At 45.2% G+C, this 25,056-nt stretch overlaps 1 protein-coding gene across 1 annotated transcript in view; it reads left to right on the plus strand.

The window, feature by feature from the left end:
• Nucleotides 1-25,056, plus strand: part of COP1 (COP1 E3 ubiquitin ligase) — a 530,087-nt gene that overhangs the window by 356,679 nt on the left and 148,352 nt on the right. Inside the window, exon 15 of the mRNA XM_082264749.1 lies at nucleotides 9,355-9,471. Within this exon, the coding sequence (XP_082120875.1) occupies nucleotides 9,355-9,471 (117 nt within the window). The remainder of the gene's footprint in view (nucleotides 1-9,354; nucleotides 9,472-25,056) is intronic.

Below are 25,056 nucleotides of genomic sequence, written 5' to 3' on the forward strand. Positions count from 1 at the left end.
ATGGCTTCTCGCAAACTGCAAATGGAACTTCTTATGGCTTTCTTTCAACGATGACTTTCTTTTTGCTACTCTTAAAGGCCAGATTTGTGGAATGCACGACTAAAGGGCCATACACACTATAAGATTTTCTGAAGACTTTCTCCTTCAGATTTTCCTTTTCTATGTAGTGCAAGGGCCTGCCAGATTGCATACAAATTGAAATTTTTTAGGTTTGACCTCATATCATATGGTTTTGTTAAGTCTAAAGGAAAAAGTCTTCAGAAAATCTTATAGTGTGTATGGCCCATAAGGCCCCTTTCACACGGGCTTTCCGATCAGATCAGTCTGTCAGTTTTTCCGACGGACCTGATCGAACGCTCTATTCACCCCTGTGGGGCTGTCAGCGGTGACATGTCCGCTGTTATCCGATCCTGTACATGAAATCCAGACGGATGGTAACCCTATTTTCCCTTATCTATCTGGTGGATCGGATGAAAAACGGACAGGCGATCCGTTTTTCTCTAGCGCTCATTGACAGACGTAGTCCTCGGTGATACAGCACCTTCGGGTTATGTTGCCTCCACAGGAGCAGGACTAGACAGGAAATTAAAAAGCTCTGGCCACACCCTAGGGGCAGTCCCAGAGGGTATATCCTCTCTCTCTCTGCCTCAGCAAATCAGTTATTTTCTGTCTAGTTAGGAGTAAGGACCTAGATACCTTGCTGGGATCTTAGGTCCTAGCAAGATTTTTTTCTTAAAAGATTTTTTAGACCGCTTTTTTTTCTCCAGTGTTCCTGTGAGATCTTCAAGCAAGAAAGCTGAACTGGGCGACGGGCTGGATGTTGAGATCCGGTGGTCACCCCAGTTCAGCCTACGAGCGCGTGCAGGCCATAGCTCCGCGCTGGGTCGGCCGCGACAAAGTCCCATTAAAGGACTGACCCCGCGAGTTAAACGTCTCGCTGAAACGCCAAAGACCATGAGTCACGGCGTCCATATCGGTCGACAGCCCTCCCGCCCCGGTGGAGAGGGGTACTGTCAGGAGTTGGTGCCCGCCTGGTTCCGGTATGGTGAGTAGTATGTTCCCCCTTTTCCCCTGACGGGTCTTGTGGTGAACGCGGGCCCCTCTCTGTATGGTAAGATAGAGTCCCTCTCTATCCTATAAATGACACAGATCCTCCTACTTTGAGTGTGATTTTATGTGCAAAAAGCCAGGAGGCTTGGTTTGGGAGCTAACAATCTAATTGTATACATGTTAAAAAGATTGTAATCAGTGGCATTCTGGGAATCTTACGGTGATAAGAATAAGCTACCTACCAGTCAGAAGCCACGGACATGTAGACTGCCTTCCTAATCAGATCTCCAGCTATTAGCAGGCCTCCCGAATGGCCATGCGGTCCGCCAGGGCCGGTACCGCCAACCACGCCAAATCCCCATGCAGAGAGAGTGTTGTGTGCCCTGCAACACACCGCTATTCAGTACAGGCCGCCGCCATTTTTTTTGCTGGATCGCACGAGCCGCCATTTTGGCGTAGCCTCGTGTCTCCAGCATGGGGGCGGCCATGTTTGAGGTGATCCAAACACCTCGTGGAGCTAGGGGAGGCGCCGGAAGGCGTGCAGAGGGGCGGAGCCGCCTCCTTTCTTCCTGGGCAGCCAGCCAAAAGACTTCCTGTTTGTCAAGACAGCGCTGTAACCTGTTGCAGTTAGACTCTGAGCATCAAGTGGTGAGCCTGGGGGTCTATCTCTCTCTCTCGATCGATAGGGATCCTTAGCAGGTAACACTAAGGGGCTTTTTGTGGCGCTGGGGGTCTGAAAAAAAAAAAAAAAAAAAGGTTTTTTATTTTTGAATTATATTATCCAGGAAGTGACTGGAATTATCATGGACCCTGCCACACATATTCCCCCACCTGTTTCCCTCGAGGGGGCCACGGGACCCGCCGGTGCACAGAGTGTAGAGTCATTTACAGCAATCTTGGAGTCTATGGTGGCTCGGGTGGAGGCGGCCTGTCAGGGACGGGGGTCAAGGAAGCGACCCCCGCCTACCACTATACTATCTGACACCTCTGACTCAGATTCAGAGATGGTCACTGCAGTTGCAGGTTCCTCTGCAAGGGCTGTTGTCTCAGGTAAAGCCCCCTCAGACAGTGAGGAGGACGTTCCTTCTCCCGCTATAATTCAGGAAGAAGCATTGGTGGACGCACTAGTTGTGGCAGTGCAGGAAACCTTAAAACTTGAGGCTTTACCGGCAGAGGCAACTGAAACAGAGATTCCTTTTGGTACTAATAAGCCCATCAAAACGGTGAAGGTTTTTCCTGTACCCAAGTGTTTCGGTAATCAGATTAAAGGAGAATGGGAGCATTCTAAACGTACCTTTACTATTTCCAAACGTATTGCTAGACGCTATCCGTTTGAGGAATCCATCATTAAGAAATGGACGGTACCACCAGTGGTGGATCCACCTATTTCCAGGCTGAATAAGGCCACGGTTATCCCAGTAGAGGACACTTCGTCCTTTAAGGATCCGGTGGATCGAAAGATGGAAGCAGAGTCCCGCACCATCTTCTCTCTGATAGGGTCAGCATTTAGACCAGTAATTGTTATTGGTCTAGTTTCCCAGACACTTACGGAATGGGCGAGAATGGTACGCCAAGACCTTGGGGGAAAAGATATTCCCCAGGAGACATCTGATTTGATGGAACAGATTATACAAGGGCTACAGTTTATCTGTGACGCAGCCTTGGACACTACTCCCTTATTAGGGCATGCATCTATGTCATCGGTCATCCTCAGACGTGTGCTGTGGTTAAAATGCTGGTCAGCTGACCTAGGTTCCAAAAAGACCTTGACAAATCTCCCTTTTCAGGGGAATCGTCTATTTGGGGCCAACCTAGATGAAATCATTAAGGATGCCACTGGGGGCAAGAGCACTTTTTTGCCACAGGCTGCTAAAGCTAAGGGACCTCGCAACAAGCGAGGACCTTTCTTTACCGCCCATAAAGGGCGCCCGGCTGGTACAAGTGGGAAAGGCAAGACTCCTCCAGGAGGGTTCAAGAAGGGCTGGTCGGACAAGCAGAGGACCAACCCAGCCAAACCCGAAGCAAAGGAGTACACAGCCTGAAGGTACGCCCCCACCCGGTTTCAGGGTGGGGGGACGTTTTCACCAGTATTCAGGACATTAGATCGAGCATCAACCACTACTACCGGTACGATTCTTCCCTTCCAACATTTAAGTACTACAGGAAGCGGTAGTTACCGTTCCCTGAATAGATCTTTTCCTTTACCTTTTACTAAGATTAGTCCCTATACCTCACAGGAATCGGATCTGGTTGACCAGATAGGCCAAGTAGCCTCTAGTCGGGTGACTTCGGTCCCTGAGGTTCAACCAGAAAAGATCACCCTTCCTGATAACAATCAGGTATCTGATAAATGTGTGGGAACAGAAAACGACCAGACTTTCTCGGATGGTCGGGGCCAGATACCTCTAGGGACGCCTGGTTCAGATTCTATCAGCGCCAGTGGTCCTAGAAATTCTAGGCTGGCCTCCTCAAGCCGGCCTGGCCGACTTGGACATGCTAGTCGCAGACGTTCCGTGGGAACTTCGTCTCAGGGAGTGTCTGTGGTCTCAAGGACCAATTTACCATCATGCTTTACAGTCGCTGGTTTTAATGGCCTGGCCATTGAGACCCAAGTACTGAAGGACAGAGGTTTGTCAGCTTCAGTCATTCCTACCCTTATTAAAGCAAGGAAAGCGACTTCCAGCAAGGTCTATTATCACACATGGAAGACTTATATTGCGTGGTGCGAATCTTTAGGATTTCCTCCACGTACCTATTCGGTGACTCGAATATTGGCCTTTTTGCAACAAGGGGTTGAGCAGAAGCTAGCCTTGAGCACCATCAAGGGTCAAGTTTCAGCATTAGCAATCTTCTTTCAGAAGCCTTTAGCTACCAAGTCCTTGGTGCGGAATTTCATCCAGGGGGTGCGGCACCTGGCTCCACCAGTCCGCGCGCCCTTACCGCCCTGGGATCTTAATTTGGTTTTGTCGGTTCTACAGAAACCTCCCTTTGAAAACATCAGGGAGATTCCCTTGCTTACTTTATCCCAGAAGGTAGCCTTCTTGGTGGCTATTACTTCTGCTCGCAGGGTGTCAGAACTGGCTGCATTATCATGCCAGTCCCCATACCTAGTGATTCATAGGGATAAGGTAGTACTTCATCCTAAGCCATCTTTTCTTCCTAAGGTGGTTTCAGATTTTCATCTGAATGAAGATATTGTACTACCTTCCTTGTGTCCTCAGCCCAAGCATCATCGGGAACATGCGTTGCATTCCTTAGATGTGGTTCGGGCAATCAGGGTATACCTGAAAGCTACGGAATCATTCCGTAAGACGGATTCACTTTTTGTGATCACGGATGGCCCCAGAAAGGGTTTGCCTGCATCTGCCGCGACCATTGCTAAATGGATTAGACAAACGGTGGTACAGGCTTATTCTATTAAGGGTCAGAGTCCTCCGTTCCCTGTTAGGGCGCACTCCACTCGAGCGCTCAGTACTTCCTGGGCCTTTCGCCATCAGGCGTCAGTGGTCCAGGTATGTAAGGCGGCCACCTGGTCGTCGGTACATACCTTTACAAAGTTCTATAAAATTGATGTGACGGCATCGGCGGATGCCTCATTTGGCCGCAAGGTTTTGCAGGCCGCAATTTGAGGAGACCGTTGGTCTACCTCGAGGGTTTTTTCTGTTTGAGAAAAAAAAAAAAAAAATTTCTCTTTTTTGTTGAGTCTCATCATTAAGGATGAGCATTGTAAACTTCTAGTTGGCACCGGTTGGGCCTTCTAGATTGGGATTTGATTTTCATTTTCCCACCCCTCATTTGTGATACTGCTCTGGGACGTCCCGAAGGTGCTGTATCACCGAGGACTACGTCTGTCAATGAGCGCTAGAGAAAAATGGATTTTTGTAAGATCTTACCGTAAAATCCTTTTCTCTTAGCTCATTGACAGACGTAGTCCCCGCCCCTCTGTTTTTTTTAGTTGGGTTGGGTTAAAATCTCTAAAGACTGCTTTTTCACATAACTGATTTGCTGAGGCAGAGAGAGAGAGGATATACCCTCTGGGACTGCCCCTAGGGTGTGGCCAGAGCTTTTTCATTTCCTGTCTAGTCCTGCTCCTGTGGAGGCAACATAACCCGAAGGTGCTGTATCACCGAGGACTACGTCTGTCAATGAGCTAAGAGAAAAGGATTTTACGGTAAGATCTTACAAAAATCAATTTTTATCCAATCTCCCCATAGAGTAGAGCGGAACTCTGACAGGTCTGTCACTGCACAGTGAGCGTATATGGATCAGTTATCTGCCTGCTCAGCTAGGATCGGTGGATCAATCCCCCGCTGAGCAAAACTGAGTCCGCCAGGCATAATGCTTGTGTGAAAGGACCCTAATAGTTGTCCTGTGGACAGATTCTCCCATCTGAGCTGTTGATCTCTGCAGCTCCTCCAGAGTTACCATGGGCTCCTTGGCTGCTTCTCTGATTAATGCTCTCAATGCCCAGCCTGTCAGTTTAGGTGGACGGCCATGTCTTAGTAGGTTTGCAGTTGTGCCATACTCTTTCCATTTTGGGATGATGGATTGAACAGTGCTTCGTGAGATGTTCAAATAACCTTAGGCCCATTTCACACATACTGACCGTTCGTCCGTTTTTCATCCATCCGTTGACGGATAAAAAAAAAGGCATCAGTGCGTTCCTGTGGAAAAACTGATGTTAATGGATGATCATTCATTTACATCCGTTTTCATCCGCTTCTGTCGACATCCATTTTTTTGAACGGATGAAAGCCCTATTTTTCATCCGTTAAACGGATCGGATGACAACAGATGTGAAACTGATGTTGACTGAAAAAAAAAACGATTACAAAAAAACGTGATTGAACTGATGACATGAACAGTCCAGTCTGTATGTGTGAAAGGGGCTACTCTGCTTTTAACTTCTCCACAACTTTATCCCTGACCTGTCTGTGTTCCTTGGCCTCCATCATGCTGTTTGATTGCTAAGGATCTTTTACAAACCTCTGAGGGCTTCACAGAACAGCTGTATTTATACTGAGAATAAATTACACACAGGTGGACTCTATTTACTAATTTGGTGACTTCTAAAGGCAATAGGTTCCACTAGATTTTAGCCAGGGGTATCAGAGTAAAGGGGGCTGAATACAAAGGCACGCCACACTTTTCAGATATTTATTTGTAAAAAATTTTGAAAACCATTCATCATTTTCCTTCTATTTCACAGTTATGTGCCACTTTGTGTTAGTCCATCACATAAAATCCCAATAAAATACATTTACGTTTTTGGTTGTAACATGGGAAAATGTGGAAAATTTCAAGGGGTATAAATAATTTAAGGCACTGTACTCCTTAGGTACACGGGTCACATGTGAAGAACACACTGCAAAAATGTTTTTTTAAAACCTTAGGCCTCTTTCACACATGCGCACAAGGTTAAGGTGTTGATTTGGCCTCCAAATTCTTCAGATCTCAGTCAACTCGGGTATCTGTTGAATGTGCTGGGAAAACAAGTCAGGTCCAGGGAGGCCACATTTTGCAAGTTACAGGACTTAAAGGATCTGCTGCTGACGGCTTTCTGGCAGTTACCACTTCATACCTTTGGTAACAAACTAGATGTCTAACCAATGACCCCCCCCCCCAATTGACTTTTTACCCCCCGCCTAAATTGAAATATGCATTATAGTCTAATGGCCAAGGCCCCCCTATCCCTCTACCTTCCAATTATTAGCTCTGCCATCATCCACACAGATGCTTACTAAGGTTCACTTCTAGACCCAGCACTGCTTGCTTGTTCTCAAACTGTTTTAATACATTATTTGTATACGGTCTTATTGGCCACATGTCACAGCCACTTTTATTAAATACATTCCAGCATACAAAAAAAAGATAAATTATATTGCATAGAGAAAATAGATACCAAACATGTCAGAATTTAAAATTGCACACACCTGGAAATGGCAACATAGCCCATAGGCAATGCTTGGAAAGCCTTCACAAATTATCAGTTTAGAATCAAACATGAGCTATGCTGCTACAATTGTTCTCACTCCGACGTTCACGGCGATACCTTACATGTGTGGTGCAATCAGCAGTTACATATGCATGTCAGACTTTTATGTGCATGTTTGTATTTACATGTGAGCAAAGGAGAAAGGGTGCATTTTTTTTTTTTTTTTTTTACTTTTTAAATTTCCCTTTATTGCAATCCAAAGGAGTGAACAAGCCCCTATATCTCTTTGGGCAATGACAGGCACTCCTTTTGGAGACATGAGGTATCTAGAAGACCCCTTTTACACAGGGCACTCTTCAGCAACGGATCCACTTGCTCAGCGGGCAATCAGGCGGACGCAGCCCGCTGTTTTCTTTGGGGGTCGGATGGAGACGGACCGCCTGTCCGTTTCCATGCCACTGTCATCTGATTTTATCCACGAGATGGATGGGGAACAGGTCCCCATTGGTCTGCTTTTAGCGGATAGGATCAGGTGTCAGTGATTACTGTCAGTGGTCCGCTGATATCCCCTGCTCCAGGGGATAGCATTGAAATTTTCTGACAGGCCGACCCGATTTTGTTCCGTCAGTATGAAAAGGGCCTTCGACCCCTGATGTCTCGTCTCCCCTGCCCTCCAAGGCAGGTTTGATTAGCTGCTTCCCTGACTGTAACTGCCAGGGAATGACAGCACGGAAACCGGGAGTGACCACATTCACATCTCTTCTGGGATTTTTTATCACAAAGGAGATTGGGAAAAGGATGTTTCGTAATCTTCTCTGTTGGCAGCTGGTTTGACCGATCACAGCAGTCCTGGGCTCCCCACAGTAGAAAGGGAGAGCCTGGGAACCAATGTGGTCAGCAGCAGATGGGGAGTGCCCTACCGAGTGCTATAAAAGTGATTCACATTTATAGTAACTCCAATCTCCAGCTTTAAAAAAAAAAAAAAAACTAAGATCCTGGCTGCAGCCATGATTTTGTAGTCCAGGACATTTATATATGTACAGTACACTGGTGGCACTTGATTAAAGAAGGTAGAATTACATCCTGGGCTTTAGTGCAAATATGAGATAAATGTCAGTTTTGTTGAATTTTTTTACAGATTAATACATTACATCTGAAACTAGTGCTATATTATTGCTATAAATGCTATATTTTTGTAATTGGTGTATCTAAAGCAACCTTTTTCAACCAGGGTGACCAGACACCCTAAGGGGCCTTCAGGTTTCTAAAGGAGAGGTTTGGGAAAATGTCTAAAATTTCCCAAAAATTCTGCATCAAGCCAGGTTTTCTTTGTGCATCATTACACCTGTCTAGTCCCAGGCACCCTGACAACTAATTACATCATCATTTGATAAGGCATCTACACAGCATCCTTGTTTTGACCCTCCCCTCCTCCCCCTCTCCTTCAGCACTGGGACTTAAGTCAGTGAAAAAAAGAAACTGACGGAGAGGAGAGAGATTGGAATAGGTCAGTACCAGTGTGCAAATGTGTGTTTTATTAGTAGAATAAATCACCTCTAAGGCTCCATGTACACGGGACGTTGTTAAAAGTCCCTTTGAATGCTGGAATTTTTAGGAAGTTTGAAACGTCCGTTCGGTCCCGTTTGTACCCGCGTTTAGCGGGCGTTTGCGTTTAGAACCGTTCCTAGAGGTCAAAAAAATGATTCCCCTTTAAAATGGAAAAATGTGAACGCGAAACGCGGGTCATCACGTTCGGACGAATTCGGTCGCGTTTTTGCGTTTGAAACGCCGGGAAGCACTCGTTCGAACGCAAATAATTGCGTTCTAAAAAAAGTCCCTGAACGCAACTGCCTGCAAATGACTGTAAACGTTTGGCATGGAAGTAGAATGGAAACATGGACAGATAAGATAAAATGTAGATGGGTTCAGGGGCTTCTAAAAAAAACGCCCAACTGCTCCTAAACGGCCATTTACAACGTCCCGTTTACATGGAGCCTAACCCGTGGGTATCCTACATTTTTGAATTTTGCTGTGTTATGTAAAGCTATTAGTTTTGTTTTTTACAATGGAGTGCCTTGTGATTGTGAATAATTTTAAAGGATGCCTTGACTGAAAAAGGGTTGAGAGACACTGATCAAGTGTTTCAAAGATGATGGAAAATTTCAATATCGGTAGCATTCCTGTACATTTGTGATAATCATTCTTTTATGTGCTCTGTAATGTACTGAATTTCACAAATGACACAAACATTTACTCTTTTTGACTTTCCTTTCCCTTTGACACTGTATTTTGTACCATTTTAGGAGCAGAAATCTTTACATTTCATTATTTTTTTTTTTTTTTTTTTTTTGTCTTCTTTCCTAATACAGTAAAGCTGTGGTCTACCAACTTGGATAATTCTGTTGCTAGTATTGAAGCCAAAGCCAATGTATGCTGTGTCAAATTTAGTCCATCTTCTCGCTATCACCTGGCATTTGGCTGCGCAGGTAAGTCCTAACCTTCTATGCATTTCATGTTGTGTTCATAAGTGTCAGACATGAAAAGCTTACGGTTCTTGAACTAAATGAAAGCTTGTTAAGCAATGGCCTGTGAATATGAGCTAAAGTGGGTGCTGTGCAGTGAATTGCAGCTAGGGTGGTACAGTTCGTCACTAAATTTGAGTAAAGCTGGCCATACGTGGATCGACATATGGCCAGTGCAGCAGAAACTGGACAAATTTTGATCCATGTGTGACCACTGCGGTTGAACAGAAGTCGATCTACCAATCGACCTCTGTTCAACTACCCTGTCGGATGAAAGCCACTCAATCTGCGCTGCAGGCAATAGGCTGCAGTACCCTTCCAGTGTATTCTGATAGCTGGGGAGTCTCCCCACTGTCACAATAAAATAACTCAGTGGGGAGGATTCCCCCATCCACCTCGAAAGTGTCATCGGAATCGGGTCAGTTTTTTTTTTTTTTTTCAACCTGCTGGCTGAATGAAAAACCAGACCCATGCAAATCCAACTTAAGTAAAACTTTGGCCCATTATCATTGGTCCGATTTGACATGTCAAATCAGAGCCAATTGCTGGCAATGGCACTGTCTGAATTGGTGTGACTCCGCACCAATTCCCAAAAGTTGTTTCTGTACTACTTTTGGTGCCTTCAGGGGGCAAATTCAGTAGACATCTGTGCAGGAACCCACACAGATGTCTGTGAACTTACCCCCGAAGTCATATTGAAAATGCTGCTTTGAAATCATGCAAGGTCAGCGAAACTCGCACGATTTTAAACCGGCCTTAGTGTGAACCTACACTTAAGTTGCCTTTTATATCTAGCAGAATGTGGCCAGTGTATGTAGGTACAACTGCCTGTGGCTTTTTCTTGACATGCCTGTTCTAACTTGCTCATTAAAAAGCATCTAGGCAGTGTATCTTTAAAAAAAAAGTGTCTGGAAGAAAATGTCTTAATCTTGTCCTTTGTAAAAACTTCACAGTGCATGATAGTGGTTGTGGTACCATTCAAAATGGACACACATCGACATGCACCCTTGGTGCACATTTTACTGCTGCCAAGATGTATGAGGGGAACCTAGGTGACCTATAGACACCATCCATGACTCCACATATAATAATAAGTGTAGTGTGTGTATAAAAATACAAGTGTATATACAGGCACGTATGTATACATTTGAAGTACAGGCAACTTCCTGTCTACCTGCCTCCAGAACTAAACTGAGTCAACTTGAATGCTTCCCTGCCATTCTGGAGAACCTTTTTTTTAGCAGGTAATAGAGTTTCCTCTATTTGGCCGAGGTGGAGAGCTAATGGGCCAATGATGTAACAATTTACACCTCAGCAATTTAGAGGAACTACATACTGTGGGTAGCTGATACGACTACAGTATAGAATATCACACACAGTGGCTGCAGTTAGTAATGGAAAGAGTTTGTTTGGGCTAGTTTGATGCAGACAAACTATTACTAACTGATGAATAAGCGACATATCCAGTCGTGAAACGCGTCCACCGGTTGTCCTGCACTCAGTGTGTATTTGGATTTGCCAATTCGATTGATGTGGAATAAAGACACTCCTGTCTTTGAAATTTATCGGAAGTGCGGTCATTCCTTTTGTTTGAAGAGAACCTCCAGGGAGGGTCGGACCTGCCTGCTGGTTCCATCCTCCCATCCTTAAATCCCTCACTGAGCTTGGCTTCCCCTGTCTGGACCTAGAGTCTGGTGGGGGTCCCAGGGCAGAAAATGCAGCAGAGGCCCCTGGGGTCTCCCCCCGCTATCCCCACTCTGTAAGGGTGTGTTCCACCCTGGTAGTCTGGAGGGGTCCCAGTGTAGGAGACCCCCAGGGTGCATACCTTGCTGTTTGCAGTGTGGATATAGTGCAGGGGGGGTCTCAGTGCAGAGACCAGTGAAGAGTGCACAGCAGAGTCTCCCCTGAACATGAGTCCTACCTTCAGGGGGGATCCCCTTACAGAGGGTGCAGCGTTGCAGAGGGTGCAGGAAAGATCCTGGCAGCATGCTTCAGTGTTTGAATAAAGCAACCAGCTGACAAGAAAGTGGAGGCCACGCAGCATGTTTACTATGGCTGGTTCGGCATTGCGGACAGTTTTTGCCTCAGCCCTGGTGTCTCAGACCCTAAATAAATGGGCCAAGCTTTTGCACCAGGGCCTGGGGGATGAGAAGGTCCCTGCTGCTTATGTTGATTTTGTGGGCCAGTTTGTCCAGGGGCTGCAATTTGTGATGCAACTTTTGATACAGTTCTTGTGCTGTCCAAACTTTGTTTCAGTGGTGGTAATTAGGCGCGTGCTGTGGCTTAAGAATTGGTCTGCAGACCAAGCCCCTAAGAAAGCTCTCCCTGATCTGCCCTTTCAAGGCGATTGCTTGTTTGGGGGTACCCTGGATAACATCATTATGGGTATCATGGAAGGGAAGAGTACCTTCCTGCTACAGTCAAGCAAAGGGAAGGAGCTTTGCAACAGACGGGGGCCCTCCTCAGCCCATAGAAAATTCTTTTGTGCTTCCGGGATGGAGAATATGGGAAATAGATGTTTTAAATCTTCCCAGGGAGTTTCCAAGCAACATTGGTCTGGTAAGGCTAGAGCTCGCATCCCCAGACTAGCAGACAAGCCTCCTTCGGCATGAAGGTCTGCCCTCACCCATTTTTGGGGTGGGGGGCTATCTTCGCTGGTTTCCTGGCCCCGTGGACTTCTTTGGTGAGCGTCAAGGAGATCCAAAAATGTTTCTTTTGGGGGTATCCAGAAAGGGCGACAAAGCTTTTTCCCTTTTAGGTCCTGAGTCTCTTTGTGCAGATTTAATTCCTGCAAAGGTTCAGGTAATGTCTGAACTACCGAAGGTTCCCCCCCCCCCCATCCTATCCCTGCCCAGGGAATTGGTTCACCTAGGTCTGATTCTATTTCTGACCTATTTCTGCACAAACTTCAGGAACCACAGGCCGTGATTCACCGACCTGCTATCACATAGATAGTTCTCTCTCCCATTTTGCATACAGGTTCTGAGTCTGGTGATATCCACCTTCAAGACAGTTCTTACATGCAGCGCTTTCAGCCGGTTCGGCTCCACAGGAGAATACCGAAGTTCGTGACGAGGTCACAGGGTCCTCGGACAGACGCCCCAGGTGTCCAAGGGCCACGGTAAGGCCAGTATCCTCCTCGGCTAAGGCTTTTTCCGCAGCTCCTGCGAGGAATCAAGAGTGAGGATCATCCAATCATCCTGGTGGCTGTAAACTTTCCTTGGGGGTTTCCTCTCCGGAGAAGACCAGTTGTCCCAAGGGCTGATCTACCATCCTGCTTTACAGTCGCTGATTTTAATGACTTAGCTATTGAAAGCCAGGTACTGAGGGATAGAGGTCTGTCTGATCCCTACTATGGTGAAGGCGAGGAAGTCGTCTTCCAGCAAGATATACCATCGTACGTGGAAAACGTACATTTCTTGGTGTGAGTTGATTGGCGCTCATCCTCGATCCTTTTCTGTGGCTTGGATCTTAACCTTTCTTCAACAGGGCGTTGGTCAGAAGTTGGCCTTGACTACCATCAAGGGCCAGGTGTCTGCCCTGGCAATCTTCTTTCAGCAACCCCTAGCCACATACTCTTTATTTTGTATCTTCATTTAGGGGTTTGACATGTGGCTGCAGCTGTAAATCTCTTTTGCCGCCATGGGATTTAAATTTAGTACTCTCCGTTCTCCAGGAACCTCCATTTGAGAATATTCGGAAAATGCCTTTGCCTACATTATCCCAGAAGTTGACATTCTTGGTGGCTATTCCCTCAGCCCACAGGATATCGGAATTGACTGCATTATCCTGTCGCAGTCCCTATTTAGTGGTCCATAAGGATAAAGTGGTTCTTTGTCCCTGTCCATCATTCCTGCCCAAAGTTGTCTCTGACTTCCATTTGAATGAGAACATTGTGTTGCCTTCCTTGTGTCCCAAATTGGCTCAGCCTAAGGAATTTGCTTTGCATACCTTGGATGCAGTTCGTGAGATTCAGGTGTATCTGGCCGCTACTGAGTCTTTTCGGAGGTCAGACTTGCTTTTTTTGGTTACGGACGGACCAAGAAAAGGGCTAGCTGTTTCTTCGGCTACCATCTCCAGATGGATCAGTCAGGCGGTGACTCAGGCCTATTCCAATAAAGGTCAGGTTCCATCTTTCCCTGTCACGTCGCATTCTACTGGGGCGCTGAATGCTTCTTGGGCCTTCCCTCATCAAGCTTCAATTTTGAAAGTTTGCATGGAAGTCACTTGGTCGTCCATGCATACCTTCACAAAATTCTATAAGGTAGATACCTTGGCATCTGCAGATGCTTCTTTTGGCTGCAAAGTTTTGCAGGCCGCTGTTAAAGAGGGGCTGTTCCCTCTTGAGGGGTGTTTTTTCTTTAAACCTTTATTTTTCAGATGGGCTCCTGTGTCCCGGTTAAGGGCTCTTATGTTTAGCCTTGGGTTATTTTCCCCACCCCTCATTTTCCTTTTGGCACTGCTTTTGGACGTCCCACTAGTTATGATTTATGGAGCGCTGTGTCCGTCGATGAACAAAAGAAAAAATTGGATTTTTGTACTTACCATAAAATCTATTTCTCGGAGTTCATCGATGGACACAGCACCCACCCTTCTATGGATTTCTGATACTTCTAATACTGCTTGCTACTAAACTGATTACTTAGCGCAGAGAGTTGGGTATATACCAGCTGAGGGCGGCCCATGGGCATAGCCAGGTGTTTTTTGCTCTGCCTAGTCCTACTCCTGGAGGAGGCAATATAACCCACTAGTTATGATTTATGGAGAGCTGTGTCTGTCGTCGAGCTCCGAGAAATGGATTTTACGCTAAGTACAATAATCCTATTTTTTCCCCACAAATATAGCTTTCTTTTGGTGTTGTTTGATCACCTCTGCAGTTTTTATCTTTTGTGCAATTAACAAAAAAGAGCAACAATTTTGAAAAATAAATTTGTTTTACTTTCTGCTTTAAAACACATCCAATAATTTTTTTTTTTTTTTTTTTAATCTAATTTCGTCATCAATTTAGGCCAGTATGTATTCTGCTACATATTTTTGGTACAAATCCCAATAAAAGTATATTGATTGGTTTGTGCAAAAGATTTAGCATCTACAAACAATGGGATATTTTTACATAATTTTTTTTTTTTTTTACTAGTCATGGTGGCGATTATTAGAGCGGACAAATCGGGCACCTAAGGTTTTTGGGGATCAGTGACATTATTGCAGTGATCAGTGGTAAAAAATATGCATGGTTTCTATATTAATGACACTGGCAGGGAAAGGGGTTAAACTCAGGAGCGATCAAAGGATTAAATGTGACCCTAGTGGGGTGCTTGCTAACTGTGGCGGGTTCTCTCTGACTAGGGGAAGACGGAGATCTGTGTTCCTGCTTTAGCAAAAACACAAGATCTCCATCTTCTCCCCTGTCAGAACGGCGATATGCCTTGTTTACATAGGCAGACCGCCGTTCTGCCTCTCTCGGGAACTATCACGGGTGGCCGGGGGACAATGGGTCTGCTGGACCCGCTAATTGGCTCCCCCTCTGACCAATTTGCGCACGATCAGGTCTCCAGTGGCACGAAATGACATACAGGTAGGTACATGATTTCACACAATGTAGCCGACCTGCCAGAATAAATGTATGTTACGCTGTCAGCAAATGGTTAAAGAATACGCCAACCCAACATTTTTTATTCCTGATATGTGCCTGCTGTACCATGTACTTGTATGAAAAAGTATCCTGTTCTTTGTATTGCTTCCTTTGTGTGAAATCTATACACAGATGTTTTGCCTTTTATTTCCATCTAAACCAAATTAGTTGTTTTACAAGAAGATCAAGATACTATGCACTAGATACTAGGGATCGACTGATATCGTTTTTTTTGTTGCCGATAGCGATATTTTGGCCATCGCATATCCGTATGGGCTGATATTTTGTACATTTAAAGTTTTGAAAAATAAAGACAATTTTTGACACAAATCTGGTACTGAACATGTTAATTTTTGTTTAATGGCTGGCTGTCACCCTGTGGGGGCTGGCTGGCACCCTGTGGTGGGTGGGTGGGTGGCTGGCACCCTGTGGTGAGTGGCTGGCTGGCTGGCACCCTGTGGTAAACGGCTGGCTGGCTGGCACCCTGTGGTGAGTGGCTGGCACCCTGTTGTGGGTGGCTGGCTGTCTGGCATCCTGTGGTGGTGGTTGGCTGGCACCCTGTGGTGGTGGTTGGCTGGCTGGCTGGCACCCTGTGGTGGTGGTTGGCTGGCTGGCACCCTGTGGTGGTGGTTGGCTGGCTGGCACCCTGTGGTGGTGGTTGGCTGGCTGGCACCCTGTGGTGGTGGGTGGCTGGCACAGAGGCTAAAGGCGGCTAGCTGGTACAGGGCCTGTGGGTGTCTGTCACCCTGTGGTGGGTGGCTGTCTGCCACCCTGTGGTGGGTGGGTGGCTGGCACAGGGGCTGTGGGTAGCTGGCTGGTACAGGGCCTGTGGATGGCTGGTTCGCTGGTACAAGGCCTGTGGGTGGCTGGCTGGCACCCAGTAGTGGGTGGCTGGCTGGCACAGGGGCTGTGGGTGGCTGGCTGGCACAGGGGCCGTGGGTGGCTGGTACAGGGCCTGTGGGTGTGGGTGGCTGGCTGACACCGGGTTGCTATGAGTGGGTGTATGGCTGTGATACACTCCCGTGAGACTAGTCCGGACTCCAGACGAGGCTGTCCAAAGCGATGGAGGTGGCCTAAGAAGGCAGAATGACGTCACAAAAATATCGGCAATATTGGCCAGTTCCAGGGCCGATACAGATATATCAGGGAAAGTGCATATTGGCCCTCGATATATCGGACTTGCTGATAATCGGTCAATCCCTACTAGATACTATACAATCAGAGTAAACCTGAAATTCTACTTTTATAGATTTTCAGCTTCAAATGTTTATTCATTATAAGCTCTCTTTTAATCATTGCCTTTTCAGCCAAAGCCTTCTCAATCCACCCGCTATGTCAGGTGTGCTATAGTCACTGCTTGCAAACTGAAGCAGGTGTTTGTAGTCCAAAGTAAATGTATTGGCATGTAAGTGGAATGGCATGTAAGCCATTCCACTGATATTAACAAGATGAATAGACATTGACTGGTCTGGCTGCCAGCTAGCCTTATGGTGCCTCCCTGCACTGTGTGGTAAATGCTTTACTAGCCTAGCCTCCTTAGTTGTGTGTGTATAGATTCTGGCAGGGACTAGGTGGATTGATGACAACCCTGATGATATGGTGAAAGCTATTTGCGTTGTAATATAAAATGTGTAGCATTTAGAGAGCAGGTTGCTGTAGTAATTGACTGCTTCCCTCAGTGAAAAGGATGAGATTAAAATCAGCTTGGCAACCAGGTATGTATTGGCTGTTTTTATCTATATTGAAGCAGCTTTCTTTTTAGTTGTAGGTTTTTTCCCCCCTTTTCTCTTCTCTGCAGTGAACCTTGCTCTCTTTCATTGACATTTTTATCGCCTGTTATGTCAAAAGCTTTTGACAATACAATTAAAACAGAAAGGGCGCGTGCGTCCCCTCCCCCAGCATTCAGTGTATGCCTATTATCCAGAGCTGGCTGAATGTCATCTATAACCTCCAGCCATCAGCAGGGCCTGTCAGGGAAGAAGGTTACTTAAGTAAGGGCAGGACACACTGTGCTCAACACCATCATTTCCATGTGCTCCCCGGCCACACACAGCCTGTTCCTGAGCCCGCACAGAGACACGCTTGTACAACATGACCCTTACGACTCTAAATGAGAGTTTTGTTTTAGCTTGAGTCTTTCCATTCTAGGCATGAACACCAAGCCTTTAAAGGAAGGTATAGTGTTTCTTTATAATGGTCTGTATTAAACTATATAAGGTTTAAATATGTAAGTATTCTGAACTATTGAAGATTAAAATGATACTAAAGCCTTGTTATTTTGAAATAAATAAAAAATGTTATACTTACCTTCTCTGTGCAGTGGTTTTGCACAAAGCAGCCCAGATCCCCCTCTTTTCTGGTCTACTGCTCTTGGTCCCTCCTTCCTGTCGAGTGCCCTCACAGCAAGCAGCTTGCTATGGGGGCAGCCCAGCCGCTGCTCTGTGTATCTATTCAGACACAGAGCCATGGTTCAGCCCTGCCCCCCTCCTCATTGGCTCACTGACTTTGACAGCAGCGGGAGCCAACAGTTCCCCGCTGCTGTCTCAGCCAATGAGGAGGGAGAATCCCAGGCAGCCGAGAGTCTCGTGCAACATCGCTGGATCGAGATGGGCTGAGGGGGGCTGCTACACACTGAAAGTGATTGAAAAGTGTCTGGTATTTTATAAAAAACAAAATAAATGTTATATTTACCTGTTCTGTGCAGTGGTTTTGCACAGGGCAGCCTGGATCCTCCTTTTCTCGGGTGCCTTTTTGCACCTCCAGACCCCTCCCTCCTATTAAGTGCCCCCACAGCAAGCAGCTTGCTATGGGAGCACCCAAGCCGAGCTGCAACTCCATGTGTCCATTCAGACATGGAGCTGGGGTTTGGCCCCTCCACCTCTCTCTCCTGATTGGCTATCTGACTTTAGCGCCACCACTGTGTGTCAGCCAATCAGGACGGAGAGTCCCGGACGGCCGAGGGACTCATGGACATTGCTGAACAGAGATGGGGCTCCGGTGAGTATTAGGGGGTGCTGGGGTGGCTGCTTCACACAGAAGGTTTTTTATTGTAATGCATAGAATGCATTAAGATAAAAAGAAAAACCTTCTGACTTTAAAATCACTTTAACCACTTTACGACCGTCCGCCGCAATTATACTGCGGCAGGCAGCCGCTCCTGCACAAACCGCCGTAATTATACATCGGTCGTGCGCAGGGAACCAGAGGGTGAGCGCCGCCGCCGGTGCGCTCCCGCCCCCCGCTCATAAGCTCCGATTGCCGCCTGACACCCGCGATCGTTCCCCTCTGAGAGAGAACGGTCAGCTGTTAACACAGCTGACCATTCTTCTCCCTGGAATGATCATAGAGACCTGTGATCCTTCTATATAGGATCACAGGTCTCTATGATCATTTCACAAGCCACTCCCCTTGGCTCACATTTAACCCCTTCATCACCCACAATGTTAACCCCTTCTCTGCCAGGGTGATTATTACAGTAACAGTGCATATTTTTAGCACTTATTACTGTAGTAATGTCACTGGTCCCCCAAAATGTCAGTCAGAGGTCCGATCTGTCTGCCGCAATGTCGCAGTCCTGCAGAAAATCACAGATCACCGCCATTAATAGATAAATAAAAAAATAGTTAGTAGACGCGATAACTTGCGCAAACCAATCAAAATTTGCTTATTGCGATTATTTTTTTTACCAAAAATGTAGCAGAAAACAAATTGGCCTTAAATGTTAAATTTTGATTTTTAATTATTTTTTTTGGGAATGTTCTATAGCAGAATGTGAAAAATATATTGTTTTTTTTTTTTCAGATTTGTCGCTCTCTTTTTTTGTTTATAGCTCAAAAAATAAAAATCGATACCGCCAAAAAGCTCTATTTGTGGGAAAAAAAAGAACATAAATTTTATTTAGGTACAGCGTCGCAGGGCCGCGCAATTGTCCATTAAAGTAACGCCGTGCCGAATCGCAAAATATGGCCTGGTCATTAACCACTTTACCACCACTAGAGCATTTTGCTGTCTTACGTCTGGGCCACTTTTTGCGATTCGGCGCTGTGCGACTAACTGACAATTGCGCGGCCATGCGACGCCGTACCCAAACGAAATTTACGTCCTTTTTTTCCCACAAACAGAGCTTTCTTTTGGTGGTATTTGTTCAGCTGTGCGATTTTTACTTTTTGCGCTATAAACAAAAAAAGAGCGTTTATTTTGAAAAAATAACAATATTTTTAACATTTTTTTATATGAAATTCCCATCAAAAAAGATGTAAAAACCAATTTTTTTTTAAATTTTTGGCCAATTTGTTTTCTGCTACCTATGTTTGGTAAAAAAAATCGCAATAAGTGTATTTTGATTGGTTTGCGCAAAAGTTATTGCGTTTACTAACTAAGGGAAAGATTTCTGTCATTTTTGGTGTTTTTCTAACGAGTAATGGCGGCGATCTGCGTTTTTTTTTTTTTTTTTTTTTCGGGACTGCGACATTGTGGCGGACAGATCGGACCCTTGACTGACATTTTTGACACTTTTGGGGGTACCAGTGACATTACTGCAGTAATCAGTGCTATAAATATGCACTGTTACTGTAAAAATGACACTGGCAGGGAAGGGGTTAATTTTTTTGGAGAGGGAGGGGTTAATGTATGCCTGGTGCTTACTAACGTATGGGGGGGGAGGTGACTGAGTGAGCCAGGGACAGATCGGATGTTCAGCTATGCTGAGCACTCCGATCTGTCACTCTCTGTCACTTAGGAGATCCGCCCGCTCTGTTTACACAAGCGGGCGGATCTCCAAACTGGATTCCCCGACGATCGGGGCAGAGCAGCGGCGATCGCCGCCGCTCCTCCCCTGGCCCGACTCCCGCTGTGAATGAAAACAGCGGGAGCGCGCCGCCTACAGGGGGAGGAGTCCAGCGACGTAGGTCTACGTCGCTGGACGATAACAAGCCACTGTGCCGCAGTAGCAGCACAGTGGCTAGTGGTAAAGTGGTTAAGGGGGCAAATCCTTCCTGGGCCAGAAGTGGTTAAGGAATAGGTATAAACAACATTTCATATTTATTTAATGTGCCTGCGGTACCATGTACTTGTATGAAAAAGTATCCTGTTCTCCTTGTATTGCTTCCTTTGTATAATATCCCTGGTGTTCTGGCTAGTCCATCTGTTTTCCTTTTTAAAAACTGACCACACTAAGCAGGAGAACACACTGTGGTCAGTTCTTTAGCGCTGCTGGGAACTTGGGCTTCTCTCCTCCAATGATCAGACTTGTCCTAAACGGTGCACGTTTAGGAGATATTATTTTTACTTACAGGTAAGCTTTATAGTAGGTAAAAATAAAATTTAGGAGTTTACTTCCGCTTTGAATACATTTTAGGTCTCGGCAACAAGAAGTTAATTATCCTACCAGCATAATGGTGCGAGTAGAGCATTCTTTTGTGTCTTAAAGGAGAAGTACAGCCAAAGCTGTGGGCAGAGCAGAAAGCCGATGTCTGTCAGTCACCAGCTCTCTGCTTAGGGAGCTCTGAGAAGCGAGCGATCAGTGGTGTTTGAACGCTCGGTTCTTAGCCTTGAAGCCGAAGGGGAATAGATGTTGCATCCACCTAGGTAAGTATAATTTAAAAAAAAAAAATCCTATACTTCTCTCTTAAATCTGGATTTATAATTCTACCAAATGTTAACTTAAGTGTGACAAAACCAGTATATAAAAATATGACCAAAATTGAGAAACCGATACTTGTTCTATTACCTACAAAGTGTGAGCATGTGAATGACACAGAACAATTTCCCCTTAAATGAGTAAATTACTGTTGCTTTATTAGAATTTGAAATTGGTCCCCATTTTTTTTAAATTGCTAAAGCTATGTATGTGAACATCAGTGTCTTCTAACCCTCAGCGCAGATTACTACTTAGACTAGCATTAATTCCAATTTCTAAGTGCACACAGCCATGTAATATCACATTTTAACATTGTTCAGATACAGAATAGGATACTTTTTGCTCTAAACTGAATATCACTTATGGTTTCCAAAGTGCTTAAAAAGGAGCCTTTTGTATCAAGACATTTGGCTGCTTGTTAATGTGGTTGGAGTAGAAATACTAGAATGGTTGTATTTTCTAGCAGCACTGCTGATCTGCGTATGTTCTATACTTTTTTTTTTTTGTAGTCTATGTAGGTGACCTTTCTTGATATTTGCTTTAATACTTGGATATATCTATATACAGCATTATATACCGCGTTTTTAGATTATGTGAATTGTCAGGCACCCTTATGGAGGTCAGTACAGTTCTACTGTATGTACTTAATGTGCATACTAATGCAAAATTGAAATGAAAAATACTAATCTAGTTTTGTCAGCCCAGAACAGGCACTTCCTTGTGCATTCATGTCCATTCCATGTTCAGTTATAGCAACATGGTTGACTGTAATTCTAGTGTGCTGTGATATGCAGACGCTTCATGGGGCAGAGGAGTCAAACATCTGTCCTCATCCCAAGTCTGGGTACACATGGGCTGATTGACAGATGGTGTGATCAACTGTCTTTATTAGACCCCAAATCTTTCCTCTGCCTTCCAAAGCATCTGACAAACCAAGATCAGTTTGAATAGATGCTTTACAAGCTGGTAACAGCTTGTAAATAGAGATGGGCTCTGGCGTCTTTGGGATCCAAGTCTCAACCCACCTGCTTGATCCCACCAGGAAGCCGATACTGCACGCTAACAATCACAGGCAGTGAGACATTTCCCAAGCCACAGCTGCACAAACCGGGAAATGTCTCACTGCCTGTGATTAGCGATGTGCAGTGTCTGCTTCCTGGCGGGATTGGGCTGGTGGGTTGAGACTCCGATCCCAAACACGCCAGAGCCCATCTCTACTTGTAAACTAACAACCTTAAAACAGAAGTGACAAAATCCTCATAGCTTCAAGTTTCTAAAGTCACAGAGTGGGAGGAAAAACAGTAGTTTCACACACTCTGTCTTGGGCATCGCTACTGGACTCTCCGATGTTACGGGAGAGCCCAATTAGTGGTGGAGGGAGGAGCCCCTTCCGCCGCCTGTAGGTGATCGAGCTGTAAAAAGTGTATCTTTTACTATTTAGGGAATCCCCAGCACTAACAAATGATACCTTGGTCATTGTTACTACTGTAAGAGGATATACAGTATCTCACAAAAGTGAGTACACCCCTCACATTTGTGAAAATAATTTTATATCTTTTCATGTGACAACACTGAAGAAATTGCACTTGGCTACAATGTAAAATAGTGAGTGTACTTTTAACAGTGTACATTTGCAGTCCCCTCAAAATAACTCAATACACAGCCATTAATAGCTAAACCTCTGGCAACAAAAATGAGTACACCCTAAATTGAAAATGTCCAAATTGGGCCCAAAGTGTCAATATTTTGTGTGGCCACCATTATTTTCCAGCACTGCCTTAACCCATGGAGGAGGCATGGAGTTTACCAGAGCTTCACAGGTTGCCACTGGAGTCCTCTTCCACTCCTCCATGATGACATGATGGAGCTGGTGGATGTTATGGCACTTTTCCACTGCAAGCACCGGCTCGGCTCTACTCGGCCCTGCTTGGCCCGGTTTGCTTTTCCACTGCTGGTACCGCATGGTACGGTGTTGGAACGGTACGGTACGGTATGGTTTGCTTTTCCACTAAAGTAGTACTAAAGTTAAGTGGGTGGGATAACAACGGGGTGGGTGGGATTCTCTGACCAATCAGTGGCTAGTAGTGACTGCATGCAAAGGATTGTGGGATATGGTACCTGTTGGAACCACAATCGAGTAGGTACTGTTTTTTCAGAACCGTACCGTTCGGTTCCATGCAGTGGAAAAGCGCCACCGAGCCGTTCCTACACTATACCATGCGGTACCAGCAGTGGAAAAGCACAAAAGCAAGCCGAACCGTTCGGTTCCATGCAGTGGGAAAGCGCCATTAGAGACCTCTGCAGCAATGCTGGCAGCACTCATACGTCTATTTTCCAAAGACAACCTCTGAATATGATGCAAGTGCCCTCGGCTTCTTTGGTCGACCATGGTAAGGCCTATTCTAAGTGGAACCTGTCCAGTTAAACCGCTGTATGGTCTTGGCCAGCGTGCTGCTGCTCAGTTTCCGGGTCTTGGCAATCTTCTTATAGCCTAGGCCATCTTTATGTAGAGCAACAATTCTTTTTTTCAGATCCTCTGAGAGTTTTTTGCCATGAGGTGCCATGTTAAACTTCCAGTGACCGGTATGAGAGAGCACGATAACACCAAATTTAACACACCTGCTCCCCATTCACACCTGAGACCTTGTAACCCTAACAAGTCAAATGACACCGGGGAGGAAAAATGGCTAATTGGGTCCAATTTGGACATTTTAAGTTAGGGGTGTACTCACTTTTGTTGCCAGCAGTTTAAACATTAATGGCTGTGTGTTGAGTTATTTTGAGGGGGACAGCAAATTTACACTGTTATACAAGCTGTACACTCACTACTTTACATTGTAACAAAGTGTAATTTCTTCAGTGTTGTCACATGAAAAGGTATAATAAAATATTTACAAAAATGCAAGGGGTGTGCTGACTTTTGTGAGATACTGCATATACATGTATGGCAGACAAGATGCGGTTTTTAAAAAATTCCTTTGACAAGTTGGTAAGAATATGAAATTTCATTGTTAAAGATAAATTAGCAGTTATCTTTTATCTGTAAGTAACAAATCGTTGTTACCCAACGGGAAGTGCTTTACAAATATCGATTTTCAGATCAAAGTTTGTTTGGTGAACTGCAGAAAGAAACCGGGAAGAAGCAGCCTGTACTTTTGCTTAACTGGGGGCATTGGACGTGGAATGTAACCGATATGTCAAGTGTATTTACTGTGCCTTCAAGCAAATTAGGCTTTCTATAGCTGTTGTCCATTCAGATTTGTTGAATATTAGGCTTTCAGCTTAGTTTGTTTACAGTGCCTTGGGGAATGTCTGACTCCACAGAGCTCAAATCATGATGGGCATGCCTTTATTTGGGGAATGCTGGGATTCCCGCTGAGCTTCTCCAATGTGCCTGGAAGCACACCCAACTGAAGCACAGCAGGAAGCTTTAGGTTATTGTGTACGCTCTAAGGAGTATATTGTGCTCGGTCTGTGTCTTGTTGGTAGCTAATTTAGTACAATTCCTCCAAATAAAAAATGTAAAACCTGCAGTCATTGGTTCTGTATCACTTATAGTTCCACACAGTTGCATACTTGGTTGGGTTAGGCACATCACCAGGGTTAAGCATTCATTTCATATCATTGTTGGTACTATGAGTCTGTAGAATCATTCTCACATTATGGTCTGCTCTTGTGGTCAAATATAAACAATAAATGGGAGCAATTGATTGTTCAGCTTCCTAGATTACTTCCTATTAAACAATATACTTTCTAGTGTTTAGGAGTATGTTGGTACACTTCAAGTCAAATGGATGATCATAGGCTTGTACTTAGTGATGATATTCATTTATTACAGTTACTTATATTGCACCGGCAATTTACGCAGCGCTTTACGTATATATTGTATATTTACGTCAGTCCCTGCCCTCAAGGAGCTTACAATCTAAGGTCCCTAATTCACATTCATACATGTGCATACTGGGGCCAATTTAGACAGGAGCCAATTAACCCATCACCATATCATTGGAATGTGGGAGGAAACCAGAGTACCCTGAGGAAACCCAGGTACATATAGATACAGCGATGACCTGCAAACTCTGTGCAGGTAGCTATTGAACATATGAGTAAATGTGTGCACTGCTTATAGCTGATCCAACTTAGTTTTGTTAACCCTATGAGGTTGGCATATGTCTTAGAAACATAGAATGTGTCGGCAGATAAGAACCATTTGGCCCATCTAGTCTGCCCAATATATCTGAATCCTATGAATAGTCCCTGGCCCTATATTATATGAAGG

This window comes from Pelophylax lessonae (genome assembly GCF_965119305.1).
Source record: "Pelophylax lessonae genome assembly, chromosome: 8".
Classification (NCBI taxonomy): Eukaryota; Metazoa; Chordata; class Amphibia; order Anura; family Ranidae; genus Pelophylax; species Pelophylax lessonae.